The following is a 17,980-nucleotide window of genomic DNA, read 5'->3' as shown; positions in this document are numbered from 1 at the left end:
GCGCTTTTATTTTTGAGGCAAAAAGCGAAACCGGAAGTCTTAATGTTGCTAGATGGAGCTTATTTGAGCTCAGAGAACACAAATTCGCCCACGCCCCTAAAAAAGCTTATTTTGGGCGGGAGTTGTAGTTTATTAGGTAGTGTTGCTAATGGATCTCATGTTCATTAGAACATCAATTCCAAGAAACCATAAGAAAAGTCACCATTGGCTATTAATGAAGAACAATTTAACCAATCACAGTAAACAGTGACCTACTTGTCCACAGGGAAATTTCACAGATCCTTTGCTTGGATCTCCGACATCTCATGCTGTCATCGCATCTAGGCAGTAAAAGGAGCTGCGAGTCGTCATTTAAACTATCAACATTGTATACGTTTTTGATGAAGTAATCATGGATGTAGTGGTGAAAATCAGTAAACCCAAATAACACTGACCTAGCTGAAACCCCAATTCACCAAAATAAAAAGGTGGGTAGTTTACTTGAGTTTACATTCCACAATATTACTGAAATCAATACAACAGACCATTTTCTTCTTGTTTTTATTTTAAAGATACAATATACGATTATCATTTCAGATGATTGGCTGGAGTGAGGGGAAAGTGGATGGGATAGGGGTACATCGGAGTATGTTCTTGTTAGGAAGGGGAGATTTCTCTTTTATCTATTTATTTATCTTCTGCGAGATGTGTGTGTGTTCCTGATTCCGTAACAACACCTACTGGCATTGTTGTTGTTGTTACCAATAACAACTGAAGAGGAAAAGGGTTCAAATCACTAGTATTCATTTCACACAAGTTCAACATCAATAAATAGGAAGAAAAGGACAGGGAACAATTTGCCCCACAGAAACAGGGAGAGTGACACAGGGAAGTGTGGCATTTTGTTACTGGGTGTGCAGACTGTTCAGATTGTGAGGTGAACTTTGCAGTTCTGAAGCACTTATCAACATTACATTTTACAATCATACAGTACAAGGCAAACAAGTAAATACTGCTGAAATAAGTACAACTTTTTTTCATGATTGAGGAGGCTATACTAAACAAATACCTTTAGGTCAGAGTAAACACACACACACACACACACACACACAAACACACTCTCTCTCTCTCTCTCTCTCTCTCTCTCTCTCTCTCTCTCACTCACTCTCACGCACTCCCTTTAATGTTGAATTGGCCACTCTTGCTCATGTCTCTCTATTCACCAGTTTATCACATCTCTCACGTGGCCCCACAGCTTAGTGATCCACAGGTTTACCCCCAGCTCTGTCAGGTACTGCAGCTCGGGGGTGAGCATCTTACGGCACAGCTTGCGGTGGGCCTTGTCCACGTTCTTCTTCAGGTTGTAGCCCATGATGGACTTTTCTCCAATGGGCTGCCAGGGTTGCATGGCTGTCTCCTGGATGCTCCCCGGTTCCACAGCATGCCCTCCCTCGATACAGATGGCTGCCATCTCTGCATTCCTCCTCCGCAGCTCAGCCACATCGTCTGCCATTCTCTTACGCCCGTATGCCTCCACCTTCCTCCAGAAGGTAGCATTAAAGTGTTGGTACAGTTTCCAGTCAATGGCATTCCACTCAAGGGCCTTTGCTCTCAGCTCTGGTGTCAGTGTTGACACAGTGGAGCCTTTACGTGCATTAAGCTTAAAGAAGAGCAGGTCGTCCATCTCCCAGCAGAGGGCGGCCTTGAGCAGGATGAGTGACTCCTCAAAATGCTCCACCATCATAACCAGCTGGAACCGCTGTGCAATGGACCTGATCCCCTCCGCCACCCGCGGGTCTCCTAGTTCTAGAGTATTGTCATGCCCAAAATCAAAGAACAGCAGGTTCTTGAGGTAGAAGGAGTTGAAGCCCTCAGAGTCATAGTAGTGATAGGGGTCAGTCAGGAACTCAGTCAGCTTGTCCTCCCCTGGGATCTTCCAGGTCAGAGGCACCAGACGACCAAAATAGTGGAAGGAGGACTCAAAAAGCTCAGCAGGGTCTCGCAGGATGGTGATGTAGGAGGTGTCTGTGGGAAGCACTTTGGCCACCTCAGCACTATTGAAGCGCATGTGGTTACAGATGATGTTGAAGCACATTCCAGGCCTATAGTCCTTGACCTGGGAGCGCTGGAAAGGTGAGGGGTAGAAGAAGTCATTCCTACTGTCGGGGAAGGCAAACTTAAGCCTGTGCTTCTCTCCAAAGCGGAAGAAGATATTGAGGAGCGTGCTGCTGGCTGTCTTATGGGTCTTCATAAACATGATGTCCACTTTAGGAGTGCAGAGGTCTGCCTGTCCAGGAACGTGCTGGGAGCTGTTTGAGATTGGTGTGATGTGTGCTTGAGTAGGACGATGTGCACAGGAGTAAGGCACTGGAACCCTACAGATAAAGAAGTACATGTCCAAATTAGTTTTATAGTACGATCATTAATTTAAAATAAGTCGTAGTTTTACGATAGTAGTTTTAACTTTAGGTCTATAGTTGGAACTGCAATATGGCAGTGTGAGCATTGCACCAACTTCCACCCAGTAAAATATTTTAAAAAATATATAAAAAAATATTAATAAAAAAAAAATATATTTAAAAAAATGTGTTATATTGAGCCTTACTCAGGCTGATTGAAGTGGACCTGTGGAGCGGTCAGGCAGTAGAGCAGTATCATACAGCTGGTGAGCAGGGTCCCCAGGATGAGACCTTTGCACATTGACCTCCAGTGCCTCCCTTGCTTGCCAACCATGGTCCCCAATACAGGGTAATCTGGAATAAAAGCATTGTAACATTAGGCAACAGTTCAACATAATCACAATTTACTAAAAGTAAAGGGCTGGCTGTCCTTAAACCTTCTAAGGTTTTAACAAATCTTCTTTTGAGTCGGAAAAAGGAGAGGTGCTCATTACAATCTATTAGTCAGATGGTTCCATTGTCTCATGTGCCCAATTATACAGAAGAACACATACAGCAGCTCTGTCAAATTGACGTTCCCAATGAGCACAGGATGCTGTGTGCACAAATGGTGCTCATCATGCCTCAGGACAAATTCAGGACATCCACTTGGTCCACTCCTCTGGGTTAGGGTTAGGGTTAGGGTTTTGCCTTCATGATGAGTGAAAGGTGTGTCAACAGCATGGGTTCATCTTGGACAAGTGTTACAAAATGTGTATTTGTTTATTCATTATTTAATACGGCTAGATAACATTCCTGAAATTGCAGTGAACTACAGTATACACTACAGTCCCTTGTGTTTCTGTGTCATCTATCTCTCTGATGAATAATATATTATCATTGAAAGTGATCCTGTTTACCTCCAGCCATTCCGCCTTGCAGTCTGTTATCAGATCTGTACTGACCCTGAAGCTGACTCAGAATTATAGAGTAACATGTGAGACACAGTTGTCCCCTGTAGCAGACTGGAGGAACAAGAGAGACGAAACAAACCAATGAAAGATCTGTTTTTCTTTTTTTGTTAAAGCTTAATTCTCTCAAAAGTAGTTATTGAAAACTGAAACTGAAACACTCGCCTATTTTGTATTTTGATTGTTATAACAGATAACAGACTGTTATAGAATGGAGTAAAGGGCCATGTTTTCTGCTCCTTTGTCTGGGCTCCATGAAGGGGCTATTATAGAGGCAATGTGAGGGTGCATTCTCTCTGCTCCCAAGCCCAGGGTGATGGGAGGCATTTGAGCGCTAGTTTGGATTCAGGGTTTTACGATGGAGCTGTTTTTTTCTCACAAATGGCCCTCAGTATGAATGTGTGTTTGATTAGGTTAGCATTTCCTCTGCCTTGGGGATACAGTAGAAAATTAGCCTCCAAACAAAGGGGACCCTAGGGCCCAGTGATTTAGCCTACACCTTGCATTGATAAAGCTCTTTGATGTCATCACTTAAGACGGCTGCTTACCTTGGAAACAATATTCAAATGTAAACAAATAATTATTTATTTATTTTTTAAACTAAATGTTTTATGGTATATCAAATATACAGTACAGATCTAGTTGAGTAATGAGTAAACTCAGATTAATAACTACAGTATTAAACAATGCCAACAGTAGTATCCAAATGTTCTCTCTCCATGAATCACGTAACCAGCAATGTCATAACCCTCAGTTATACACAAGAATATTATTGACATAGTGTGATATAACTGTCAAAAATGTAAACATTTGTTAAACAGTATGGGCTCTATTCTATAATATGTGGTTCATGGATATTACACATAACTGTTTGATAATCTGTCAAGAATAACATAACATATCATTGGCACAAGCAATGTCCAGTGTGGTTACTTACTCCAATGACAGTGAATGATGCACCAGAAAAGTTGCCTCAACCTGTCAACAGCAAATCTCATTTGATCACTCATACGATATCTGCCTTTCATTATGAAAATGAATATCTCGTTTTACCCTCTTGTTAGATGGAAAATGCTGCTGAAGTTTAAACCTATGACAGTTGTTTCCCCAAATGCATAGCTGTAAGACGATGGTCCTCAGCTTTCTCTCTCAGCTCCAGTGGTCTCAGATAGGCTGTCCAGTACACTGGTGGCTCCTGCCTGATCCCGCCAAGTCGCACATGCTGTCATTAGCCCCACACATAGTCCAGCTCTTTCCTTATAGTGTGTGACACTCCAAAACCCCTTCACCTGGCAGGTGCTCTCTCTTTATGTGCACACCTGATGTCTCTGGCCACCACTGCCTCTTCCGATCTCAGTTATAAAACTGATCCAGCTGAACAGAGCACCACACGGAGGTTCATCCAGTGACGTCAACCTCTCTGTCAGGGGACTTGCACTTGTCAGTATGTGTGAAAGAGAGAGGTCGCGAGAGAGAAAGGGTGGGATAGGGGGAGGGCATCGGGCTCTATCCTCTTGCTGCATACAGAAGGCTATTGAGAGACACTGGACACTGGAGTCTGAGCTGCAAGCTGATAGGGGGGGTTGTAAATACTAAAAAAAGGAACAAATGCAAAACCCTGCACACAAAGGCTTCAATTGTGATCAAGCCTGGTCTTTCTCTGACAGCATTTTTCAAAAGGCTTATTTAGCAAGCCAGCTTCATATAGATCATTTTATTTGAATATTGGGTCTATTGGATGTTTGAAATACATCAAACATACATTTGAAGTACATCAATCATTAACTATTGTCAACAGCTCTAACGCTCAAGCACAGTACAGTAAGTGGGCTACAGAACAGTACATATTTAGTTTTTTATTCATTCTGCATTCTGTTACATCAAAAAAAATGTACCACACCATATTGAGATACGATGCACAGACACTGACATAGCGTGAATGGGTAGTCAGTGGGCAATTAGAGCAGGGGGCAAAAGAAAACATCTTGTATCAATTCACCTCTTGGATCTATCCTTTGGAACTATGCATTATTCAATATGAATGAATGAATGAATGAATGAATGGTCTTTATTGTCATTGATATAGTACAGGTACTATACAACAAAATTTGGGAGGGGGGGCTCCCCTGGTGCTAGGAAAAAAAACTAAAAAGAAGGGAAAAGAGCTGGTTTACATAAATAAAGGCTATGTACACTATCCACTACTATACAAATAAAACACTGTGCTGTACTCTATGCTATGCTATACCTATTCTAACATGTCCTATCTCTGAACCTTATGTACCCGAGGGTTGCAATAAGCAACTGCAATAAGGTGGTGTCAATAGAAAATGAGCCAGACATCTGAGAAAGGGATTGATGAGTCTATTTGGCTCAGGGAGCCGGTATGTAGCAAGATGTGGTCATACAGCACTGGCCATTACAGTATGGGGGGCATGCTCCCTCCCTCTGGCCACACTGTGGCCCTCCAATATTCAGGGAGACAGCATAGGAAGCATGCTGATCATCCCTCCCTCCCTGTGCCTGACCACAACACTTAGGCTTTTGTTGAGCGGAGTGTGCCCTTGCATGCACGCGCCCTGAGTGCCAGGCTGAGACCTGGACTGGGCGGGCATGCATGGAATGCAGATCAGGCATGCGGGTGAGTGGGGAGGGGCTGAGCATAGGGGTTCAGTCAGTGAATGAGGAGATTGAGTAGCAGAGGGCATGACTGGCCTGGCCCTTGGCTCACTGAGGTCACAGCACCATCACAGGGCCTGGAGGGTAGCGCTCCTTCGTCATCACCACCCACTGGCCATGGCACTGACCAATCATTCAGCCCCCCACACACTCTGACACCATGGAGACCTAAGGCCTCGAACACACCGGACGCCTGTGTACATGCAGCGCGTGTGAGTGGCGGAACTGCTGCAGCTCTCACGCTTGAGGCTTCCCTACTGGCTGCGTGTCTTCTGTGGCTCTAAGGGCCAAATTCCACCGCAAGCGTCAACCTTACCTTACCTACGCGTTGTCTGTGAGTCTCATTTAGGCGCCCTTTCTAGCAGGTTGAACAATTCATAATGAAGTGAAATGAAACATTATATTATTGATGGCCATTATCAAAGGCAAACTCAATATACAACGATAGGGCTCAATATACAATGATAGGGCTGCAGCTCCGTATTAAAGAACGGTAGTAATTTTTCCCCCCGGTGATATCTTAATTAAGTTAATGAAAGTGGTGAAGAGACAGAGGAGAAAGAGGGGGAAATAGGGACAGCAAGGCATCAAGACATCAATAGTTCTCGATAAGCACACCTCTGAAAACCTGTAGAACAGAAAACCCGCTATTTGAGACACGCCGCGGAAGTAGCAAACACGCGTTTGGTGAGGACGACGCAGCAAAAAGTCCAGCAAAAGTTCCGCCACGCACAAGTAAGGTAAGGTAAGGTCGCTGGTGGGTTTTCGGCGTAACTATGGAGCTGCTACTGCCAGCCCTATATTTGTACATTCAGTTTATTTAATTTTTTCCACGCAGAAAAAATAGGCAAGAGTCCTAATCTCTAGATGGCGTGCCCCAGCAGCCAGCTTGAGATACACACCTCACACGTGCTGTATGGCTGCTCTAACGCAGGAACATGGGTGCCGAAATTAAAAGCATGCACTGCCGAGGTTGCCGCTTGCAGTGCATTCGAGCCGTTAGCCTCTGTCCACTGGCAGAATGTTAACTGACTCCCAGGGCCTGTGGCATCACATTCCACACCTCTGGTATCAGTGTTGGCCCATCTATCGAATGAGGACGTATGAAACCCAGAAGGCTGCCATCTGCTAGCCAGAGACACAGCCAGCACCACTAAATTATTCAGCCCGTCTAAACCTAAAAATGTGACTCCTAGTGGTACAGACTGATGCAACAGTAAGTAAGTAATTACAATATGAAGAGGCATCTAAGTCAAAGGTCCTGTAGAGCAACCATAGTGGAACGAAAATCATAACAGTTGTTGGTGAGTGACATGAGATTGCATAGATATGAGAGGACTTTGCCCAGTATGGCTTTGTAAATAAATGTACCAGGGATGCTGTCTCCTTAGGCTTAATGAAGGCCAGGAGACCAGGTCATAAAGTACACAGGGATGTGTACGGGATAATGAATTGGATATGAAACGTAAAGAACTATGATACAGACAGTCCATAGAGATTATGAAGCAGCAAACAAGGAGGTGAAGAAAAGTGCCAAATGTGACAAAAGGAAATACATTGAGGACTTGGCACAGCAAGCAGCTGGGAAAAACAACCAGAAGGAACTCTACCTAACTACCAAGAAACTAGCCGGCAAATGTAGGCAGACAAACACCCAGATCTGTGACAAACAGGGACGACTCCTTACTACCAAGGAAGAACAACAACAAAGGTGGAGGCACTTTAGGGAGCTGCTCAACAGACAGCCCCCTGTCCAGATGGTAGATACCACCAGCCTCACACATGCTTGAGATCAACTGTGACCCCCCAACCAGATCAAGAAGAACATTAAGGCCTTGCGATATGGCAAGGCAGAAGGGCCAGATGAGATCCCTGCATAGGTGTTACAGGCCGATATTGAAATCTCAACTACCATGCTATACCAGCTGATCCAAAATATATGGGAGTAATTATCTTGGAGAGACTGAGGAAGGGGGTGGATGAAAAACTGAGGGAAAACCAGGATGATTTCAGGCATGGAAGATCGTGCAGCAAGCAAATTGCCACCTTCAGGATCATCATCGAGCAATCCATTGAATGGCACACACCTGTCTGTGTTGACATGTCAACTTCATTGACAGTGTAGACCGTGAACTGCTATGGAAACTCATGGCGCACTATGGAATCCCTAAAAAATACATCAACATCTTAAAGAACACACATCAGGGCTTGCAGTGCCAAGTGCTCCACCAGGGATGCGCACAAGAAAGGTTTGAAGTGCTCACCGGAGTGAGACAGAGCTGCTTGCTCACTCCTTTCCTCTTCCTCTTATGCATCGACTGGATCATGAACCACACAACCAACAATAAGAAAACTGGCATCCAGTGGAGTTTGACAGAAGAGGACCTAGACTTTGCTGATGACATTGCCCTACTCTCACATACCCACCAACAGATGAAAGACAAGTCCCAGATGGAAACACCTGCCGCTGAGTTTGGACTCAAAATAAATCGACCAAAGACCAAAATCATGCGGATCAACAACCAAAACAGAAATCCCATATTTATCAGGGACCAGGCACATGAAGAGGTCGACAAATTCACTTACCTAGGAAGTGTCATAGCTGTGGATGGTGGAACAGAGTAAGATGTAAAAGGCAAGAATAGGGAAAGCAAGAACAGCATTTAACATCCGAAACAAGATCTGGATTTCCAAAAATATTTCACCCAGGACAAAGCTCAACATCTTCAACTCCAACATTAAGACCATACTTCTATATGGATCAGTAACCTGAAAGACCACTACTAACATCACCAACAAGCTGCAGACATTCACTAATCGCTGTCTTAAACACCTCCTGGGGATCTACTGGCCAAACACAATCAACAACACCAACCTGTGGGAACACACCAAACAATAAACAATAGAAGTACAGCTGAAACTGTTCATCAATGGCCTGTGTTCCGCAAGGAATACAAAGGCTTAAGTCAAGCACTTACTTAAAGTACCGTATACGTAATTTCATGCCCTTAAATTTGTGCTTCAGCATGCTAACAAAAAGTATACTAGAAATAAATGTACTTTAAAGATCCAGTATGTAACATTTAAGATTTCTAAATTCTAAAAGCTTCTAATGGTTGTAATGACTGTTTAATCAGTAATGATCAGGGAATTAAATACCTTGAAAGAAATTGTTCATTTACAAATAATGTTTCTAAAATAGAGTAGTCTTACTACCAACACTGTGTTTGCATGCAAACATATTGTTATTGCCAGGCATGTACTGGGGGAGTGTTCACAGAATTTCAGTTTTGTGTCTGGTGGCTGCCTCTTTGAATCTTATAATATTATTATTATTATTATTAGGAAGGATGTTGTTGTTTGGAAGATTTCTGACAGATTTGAAGGTTGATTTTTGGATGGTTCATAAAACTACACCCCCAAAAAACTAATTCTCAGTTGCATTTTTTTTTTAAAGTGAGAAAGATAATCATGGCTAAATCAGCCAATGGAGTCCCTCCAAGTAAGGCCACATTCAAAGCTCATCTTGTGGGGCTTGTGATTGGTTTGCTACTAATCAAAGAAAAATAAGAAGAAGACTCAAAACAGGTTTTTGTACTGAAGAACATATAGACCACCTTTTAATTACAAATACAACAGATTAAAATATGGTGCATCAGTGGAAAATCTAACCACAATATCTGAGTTCTCACAAATAGAATATGGTCATGCTCCTTACAATGGCAAAAGGTTATGTCATATTCTGGAACAATGGTAAGCAGCCAGCAAACTAATTGTATGACATACGATACATACTCCCCTCACTCTGAATAGGATCAAGTATCATAACAAACTCATGAGAATAAATGTCCTTTATATCCTGTCAGGTGACTATTGTTTCTTGGTCTTTTTTTTCTTCTTCTCAGCCTTGCCAGCCTCTTCGTGGGCTTTTCTCTTGGTGGCCAGTTTGTTTGCCTTTAAGGGAAAGTAGATTGAGTTAATGAACAGTGGAGTGAGAAGAGAACCTATTGTTATTACACACCAAGGTAACTAGCCCGATAAATGGACAATCATCTAGCAAGCAAGCTTTCCAGGGCCCAGCTATTCAACTTTGTTAACCATTATCCTGTTAGATACATAGCAGGGATCAGATTAGGGGGTTTCTATTAGGAATGTTCTGTCTGTTTCCCATAATAACGCCTCCTCCTCTAGACCCCTGTGTACATTCATGGATTTGTTACAGTACTGCAGTTCCCATGGTGACCACATTCAAGCTCATAGTTTGCAGCATCTATCCATGGATACTCTAGCTGTGGGAGGCAGGTCTAGACATACCTCTCGAACGGTTCTCTTCTTCCCAAACATGATCTTGTCGTAAAGGTACTTTTCCTTCTTCTTCATCATCATGATGGCCAGGCGCTTCTCCTCTGCTTTCTCCTCCTGATCCAGACGCATGCGGTTCTCTGGCTTCATTTTCCCAGGAGTAACCTTCACTGGCAGAGACTGCAGGGGAGAGAATCATCTTACTAAATATTCCTCATATGATAACCACATTGTTTAATCGTTATATAAAATTAGCAATTCAGAATGTGAAAGACAGGTAGACGTCTCTTACCTTGCCCTTGGATCGCTGCTCCTCCATCTTCTTCAGATTCTTCTCATCTGTCAACTCCTCATCATCTACCTCATCCTCCTCCTCCTCCTCTTCTTCATCTTCTTCCTCCTCATCCTCCTCCTCTTCACTCTCTTCATCCTGTTCTCGTACTGAGGTTTGAAAATGGTAAACGTTAAGATAACGTAATATACATCCATGCATAACAGATGCTGATCTCATATAGCTGCAACAGAGGGGCTTGGTTCTTACCAGGCTTTTCCCCTCGTTGTAGGGCCATGAGCTTCAGCTTTTCTGGAGGCACGTAGTCCCCATCCTTCTCCTCCACGAAGGGCGACAGGTGAGGGGGCAGAGTCACCCCAAGGAAGAAGTCCTCCACAGGCAGACGCAGCTTGGCATTGACAGAGTCAAACACCCACTGGGGCTGGATGTAGTACCTGACACAAGGACATGGACAACCAAATCATTACACCCTTCTTGACGGTCAACACTTACAGTGACATTTTATGAATGCCAAGACAAATCATACACTCTTAAGAGTATTTAATTATTTTCACTAGCTTAAATCAAAAGGCAAAGAGCAAAGTGGGACAACGGTTTGCGGTTCGATCCCCGGCTGGCCACGTATGAAACCAAAGTATGTGGGTTGTCTCTAATAAGCAGAATACTGAGACATGTAAACATCTTATCCTGGTTTCTCCTTGTATTGGAAAATGTGCTTGTTTGCCCATGCTCAGCTATACAATTTAGAAAGGCCAGAGAAGATTCAAGTATGTGCAGTTGAGTTTTGTCTGTCGGTAATGATAGTCTCTGAGGGGTCTGATGCATAAATGAGAGGTTCATAACATGCATTTTCTAATGCCTCACGCTCTGTCTCTATTAAGGACAGGAATCGACATGATTGTTGCTCTTCTGCAATAATGCAAACAGAAAACATAGGTTAACAAAGACTAGCATCTCCTCCCTGGTAGTTTGTGATCCAGCCTAATAATATTTAGTGTAAAATAATGTGCATGGAGGGGCTTAGTCAGGTTAGTTAATTTGATTATGTAAACAGGATTATTAGCAGGCATGGTATTTGGATATGTTATGTCTCATGTAAACGCTAAAACCGGGGTATACTCTTAACCAGAAAGTGTTGTTAAGGGCCAGTATTCCGCGTACAATGTGCATGTAAAAATGTAGTCAAGATCTGTCAGGCATGACTCTACTCGCCCCCTCCACCCACACCCACCCCCCCAGGAAGCCCTGGAGAACAGGGGTCTTTTGAGACTTCAGAACAGGAAGGTCTCTCTCAAAGGGGGCATTGTGGGGCCGACCCCATCTTTGAAGGGAACTGAGGGAAGGACCCCAGTGAGTGAGTAGCTTAAACTGAGATTTGAAAGAGCAAGAAAACTGACATCTGACGGTAGTATTTCCAAGCTATTACAGATGCACTTGAATGATCTATTGTGCTCCCACACCTGTTGATGTACTGCTTGTCCATGTTAGGTCTGTCCACAATCTGATGGGTGATGGTCTCATCTGTCACGTCATAAGTGCCACCGATGCAGAGGGACTTGTCCCAAGACACCTCAGCACCAAAACACCTGAGGGAAATCAAGAAAAAAGTTAACTTTCAATTTACGGTGCATCACAGCTGCCTTTGAAGTATGAAGTGGTAAAGAATCTGTCCAAAAGTCCATGGTCAGGCTCAGTTTGGCATGTTTCGCTTGCTCTCCTCGCATTTATCAAAGTGTGGCAGAGTGACTTGATTCAGTATAGAATGGTTGGGGGGTGTCTCAGAGGAAGAAAACACTAACCTCAGGACAAAAGCCAGAGGCTCTCTGGGCACTTCCCTGTTGAGGAAAAACTTCAGCCCCTCAAAAAGCCTCTTCTGTGTTTCCTGTTCTTTCTGCTCCTTCTCTCTAGCCTCCATCTTCTCCACGTCCTCCTATAGAAAAAGAGAAGGGAGTAGGTACAGAGATCTGATTAGTTTCATCCTTTTGTTTACAAAATCCTCTTTCCTGGTAACCATAGAGCTGTGCTCCCCAGTCCAACACCTCTAATAATATTACGCTTTTAGTGAAGGGGTGTTTAGTCTCTCAATTCTGCCTTTAGTTTATCATGGATTTTCATCTTATCTCTAAGTTTTCCAACAATAATTAATCATCAAATAATCAAATTCAATCCACCAAAGAGCTATGTAAACCCAGTCCATTAGGGTTAAGTGTCTATATAATTGGTTGTTGGAAAACAAACCGAATAACCCGGTACTTATAAACAGTATCTCTGTACCTCCTCAGAAGGGAACTGGTCGAGTGCAGCCTCCTCTTCTTCCACTGTGGCCACGACCCGCGCAAGGCTGGCACTCAGGGCTGATAGTTTCTGTGAGGGAACAGGAGAACATGAAATATACTGATCCAGTTTACACTGCTTCAAACCTGCTCAGGCTGATCAACATCTACCCTTAATACCGAGTAACTCACAATGATACAGACAGGTTTGTCATAGATACACAGCAGGTATATAAGTATTACACTATCAAGCCACACAACATTTCAAAGTCCCACCTCTAAGTAACTCTCAGAATCCATGGCATAGTCCTCCTCATCCTCCGCCTTCACCTCAGACTCTGCCTTGCTGTCCAGCTGGAGAGTGTGGGAATTAGAAAAAGGCATGAAACAAAATAACTAAAGACCAATAATCTACAGTTTATTCATACAAATATAGTAATACATAATGAAAAAAGTTAAAAGTTAAAACATAAGAATTTCTGTGAAATGCCATTGCTGAAATGGGCGAGAGACGGCTGTGCTGTATTGTGTACCTTGGGTGGGTAGACGAGATTGAGAGTCTGGTAGAGGCGGTAGTTGATGAAGCCCAGTAGGGTGGTGTACAACTCTGTGAAGGTGGCCATCACTCTGTAGTCTACATCTGTTGGATGCTGATGGAGAAATTAAAACTAATGACTAAAGACATTTGAATATAATGTCTATGGTTACCCTTAAGGCATGTTTAACACAGGGCAAGGGATTCTGCTTGTGCTAGAAGTACAACTCCCTGCAGTGAATTAATATTGAAAATGTGGTCCTTTTATTTGATTAAATACATGACAGCACACAAAGTAAAAGGCAGTACTTTCTGTCTGTGAAAGAATCCTATCATCCATTTACAAAGAGGGGTCACAAACCTCACTTTTACCAATAAGGATTAGGGTTCGACTTGCTTGTCTTTCATACAACCATGTTGCTATCTTCTGCAAACATTCTATCTTTTACTTTTTTAAGTCAAGATCAGATCAATTGCAAGGTCAATGCTAAGTCAACAAGCAAAGTTTGCCAAATATTTTATGTATCACTGCCACTGCATGGTTCAACGTTAACCATTGTCTCACCGACCCAGTAACCCTGAAATCTACTGGTACAAACTGAATTTCTCTGGCCCTAAGATGGGGTATACATTGGAGGTTTTGCAAGGCTTTATGTTAGTTGTACAGTCTCTATATATTCAAACATTTTGTAACATAACATAGAATTTCTAAAAATGTTATTCTTTATTGCATTGTAGAAAGCACTTTTGGATTCTATTAGCTATAACAGTAGGTCTCTGTTTCTCTGTTAAGCTAATATAACCTGTGACTCATCTGTCCCAGCACATCTGTTTACTGGCCTCAGGCCAGCCTTAACACTGAATCTTGTTCTGTATGTGATCTTTTGACTGATAAAACCCAATTGCATGGGAGACGTTAGTAAGGGGAGAATGAAGGTGATTAATGCTTAACGAAGTACATTTTAAACTATCAAGACCCCTGACAAACTGACATATGCATTTGAATTTGGCTGCTATACTGTCAATCAGCACTTACATCATGAGCAAACTGGTAGGGAATCAGCCATGTGATGAGCTGTCCAAGGACCTCTGCTTGATAGTAAATACCCTTGATGGAGAGGAAAACCTGTCAGGAGAAGCAAAATAGGGTTTAAGAATACATCTGACCACCAGCTATCCATTGCCCAAAAGCATTCAAAATCCAGACCAAATTGCAAACTTGTTCAAACATCCATTGTCAAGTGCTAACAGCAATCAAGATCCGTAGCATTTTCAGCCAAATAGACTCTCTCTGACACTGTTTGGTTGTTATATATATGTATTAATTGACTTGATCTATTTGAAAGGCGTTTGGCTACAGCTAACAGTCAGTATCATCCTCGCTTCATCAACATCCCTGCACTACATCAACCTTCAATGAAGATGTTCCTAGTTCCTACCTTCTTGAGTGAGCGAGACGCAACTATGTAGTTCATCCACTCCACAGAGAGGCGTCGGCACAGCTGGATGGTCTGGACATGACATTTCCCTGTGCGTGCAAATGTGGAGAACAGGAAGCACATGGAGAGGGAATCATCGATATCACGAAGAGCATCTATGAACGTGGGATACCTGTCAGAAAAACATGAACACACATATAAGACAACTACAAGAAACTAGTCAGACAACCACAAATATCTGACTTCAAGCCACATGTTTTGCCTCCCCTTACTAATGTTACAAAGTCAGTTTCAACAGATTTTCTTCTTCAGTATAGAGATCAACAATCACAATTTTTAAAAAGAAAGAAAAAGAAATAGGTCCCTCTTCTGTTGGTTGTTGGCACTGCATGGAGCCTCACCTCTCTTTGATGATGTGGTCAAGTTTATAACCAGGTTTGTTTTCTCTCAGTCGCTCCACTCCTGTCCATTCCGATTTTCCGTAAGCCTTCCTCAGTTTACGCACAAATATCTGCCACAGACAGAACAAAGTGATGCTACAAAATGCCTGTTGAAACTCTTCAAATGGTATTCTATCAGTTTCTTTTTCACAAGTTAATGTAGGTCTCTGGGGCCCCCAAAACATATAATTGAAGAATTGCTGAGGTTTTAATCTAAAGGCATTCTAGAATGCCTCTAAATTCCTCTGTTTCAGTAATTTTCTGGACAGACTGTTTCACGGGTCAGAAAAGCATCAGTGGTTTGCTGTGTGGAGGCACGGTGGAAAAACCACACGGTTTCCGGGGGAATACAATTAAAACACAAATATCCATGTGTTCCCCACAAAACAAGGAATCCAAGACCATTGAAATGGAAATGATCGGAGTTTCCCTTTGAATGTACGGTGGGGGGGAATGTTCAACAGTGTCCGAAGAGACCCCAAACTACATTGGCGAGGGCAGCCAATCTAAATGGCTTGTTGAATAGCATGTTTTCCTAAATAGGCAGCCCACAAAAAACGGACAGAATAGCTTTATTTCAGTTTCTGTGTTAATAGGGTCGTCACAGACCGCGAGCACTGAAAAGGTGACATTTTCAATGTGTGGGGGAGCAGTAAATCTGATTACATCTAACCACAAGACATCAACATTACCTTGTACGCCCTAAACTTTCCAACGATGGGCTCGTGCAGGAGGAAGCGGATGTCTTTGAGCAGGTAGAATGTCCGAGGGGCTGTGGAACCCTTGTTCACCTTCTTCTTGTGTTTGGGCTCATGGGGGTAGATGCCTTTCAGAATGCACAGTCGCCTGAAGAAGAACAGAGGTAAAGTTAGAACATTGCAGTGGGTGAGAACCTATCAATTTGACAATACAGTGGCTAGTGAAGACTCATGAAATCAAATAATGCTATTACTTATTACCATTAGTCAAAAACACACTCTTGGTTGATAAGTTATAAGCCTACCTGAAGTCTGCCAAACTCAAACTCAGCTTCTTACGAGCCTTATTCCTGGTGATGTAGTTGGTGGCAGAGCCCCTCTCATACTGATAACAAATAAAATGCAGGACGGAGGTTAGAAACTTTGGCAATAAATATATCTGGTTAGCTAATTACACGATCATATTTGAGTAGCATCATTACAGTAAACATTTTCAAACTTAGCACATTGCAATGGCCTACTAGCTTACTAACAACGCATCCTGCTACGAAACAGCTGATTGAGCTATCGTTAGCTGTTGACATTGTTGCATTAACTACGTACCTTCTTCTTCTGTAGACCCCCCATTTACAAATAATATGTAGGTACTATTCTATTAAATACGTTGCTTGTTACACGGTCTTTCTTCTCAACACAACACGTAAACACAAGCGCGTTGGTTAGCAGGAAAAGACCCGTGGACGACTGACGCACGTGTAGAATGAGATGCACATGCGTGGACTGTGTTCGCAGGACCCCGCGAATACAAGCTGTCTATGTTCAGCCTGAATACAATTACAACCTGAAAAAAGCACTTTATCTGCATGCACTTGTTGATAGGGAATACTCTCTTTGGCAGATCTCCGTTGGTAATGTCTTTACAGAAGCAAACTGACCAGAACAATGTGCTTACATTTATATTATATTCTGTCAACGGCTTTCACTATACTAAGACTACTATTTTCTGTTCCCTTGGAAAATAATAATTGATTAGCCTAATAGAAAACGAATGTAAATTAATTTCACATCAACACATGAAGCATATAGAGAAATAACATTTTGTAACACATTTGAGAGGGCTTCCATGTAACTTCAATAGGGACTCGTTTAAGGGCATGTAACATGTAAGGATTCTTTGGATGCTTTTAACATTTATCCACTTATAAGAGAATATCGGAAAACGTTTGTCATTACATAGTAGCAGACAGATACAAGTGAATGTTTGGGGGGCTTTCGTCTTCCATTAAATGTCCATTCCATAATACTCCCTGGCTGGATTGAGGGTTTGGATAGAGCCAGACGTCTTTTAAAAATAATATAGAGATGTAGCTAAGATATGACATACTCTTATAAGAGGCTTATAATATTTAGGGGTCAGAAATTACATTAGGCCTACTTCCATTCAAACCCTTATAGGATTATTGTCAATACCCCTGTTCATCACATTTTGTAAATTATAACTGTGATTTTGATATTCCAATACACGTCTCTATGAATATCATTAGGCATATGTATTCAAAATATGTATATTTTGTATTTATTCATCTATAGAAAGTGACTGATGCTTGCTGATAAGATTTTATTGATTGCATCTGTAACCTTATGCTATTCAAATCAAACATTTTGATTGATGTTGGTGTCAAATTGACAAATTGCTATAAGATCAATTATATAATAATCAATTTAGCCTGGTCTTAAAACCACAATTAATATAAGGGGAACACTATTTGACACGGGAACACTATATCTGACCCGACACTTGTTCGGTCCGGTCCGGTAAAATAAATAGTGGCGGTAGGCTATAGCTATAGCAAACGATCAAACTATCACATGCAACTCTTTAAGGGTAAAGAATAAGGTTAGGGTCGGGGCTCAGGTTAGGGCTAAGGTTAATGCATAGTGTGCTGAAATGTTGTTGACAGTTAGTTGAACATCTACTGAACATCTACAAATCT

At 42.3% G+C, this 17,980-nt stretch overlaps 2 protein-coding genes across 3 annotated transcripts; both read right to left on the bottom strand.

Moving 5' to 3' along the window:
- Positions 1-635: 635 nt before the first annotated feature.
- Positions 636-4,577, bottom strand: gal3st1a (galactose-3-O-sulfotransferase 1a). Of its 2 annotated transcripts, none has more exons than XM_080532786.1 (3): positions 4,382-4,577; positions 2,585-2,732; positions 636-2,354 (listed from the first exon to the last, which is right to left on the bottom strand). In XM_080532786.1, the coding sequence occupies exons 2-3, from the start codon at positions 2,710-2,712 to the stop codon at positions 1,199-1,201; spliced, it is 1,284 nt and encodes a 427-aa protein (XP_080388912.1). In that variant the 5' UTR covers positions 2,713-2,732; positions 4,382-4,577; the 3' UTR covers positions 636-1,198. The 2 variants fall into 2 exon arrangements, with proteins under 2 accessions (XP_080388912.1, XP_080388911.1); XM_080532785.1 differs by lacking the exon at positions 4,382-4,577 and adding an exon at positions 4,266-4,373.
- A 5,037-nt stretch (positions 4,578-9,614) lies between these two features.
- pes (pescadillo) lies at positions 9,615-16,727 on the bottom strand. Its single transcript, XM_080531008.1, has 15 exons — positions 16,590-16,727; positions 16,292-16,371; positions 15,981-16,134; positions 15,250-15,359; positions 14,849-15,020; positions 14,446-14,535; positions 13,408-13,524; positions 13,151-13,228; positions 12,876-12,965; positions 12,401-12,531; positions 12,062-12,187; positions 10,851-11,035; positions 10,602-10,750; positions 10,322-10,489; positions 9,615-9,961 (listed from the first exon to the last, which is right to left on the bottom strand). Exons 1-15 carry the CDS (start codon positions 16,611-16,613, stop codon positions 9,878-9,880), a joined length of 1,758 nt encoding a protein of 585 aa, XP_080387134.1. The 5' UTR covers positions 16,614-16,727; the 3' UTR covers positions 9,615-9,877.
- Positions 16,728-17,980: the final 1,253 nt, after the last annotated feature.

Source organism: Nansenia antarctica (genome assembly GCF_963989245.1).
Source record: "Nansenia antarctica genome assembly, chromosome: 5".
In the NCBI taxonomy this organism is placed as follows: Eukaryota; Metazoa; Chordata; class Actinopteri; order Argentiniformes; family Microstomatidae; genus Nansenia; species Nansenia antarctica.
Note: the sequence above shows the minus strand (reverse complement) of the source record. Positions and strands in the feature narration are given on the sequence as shown.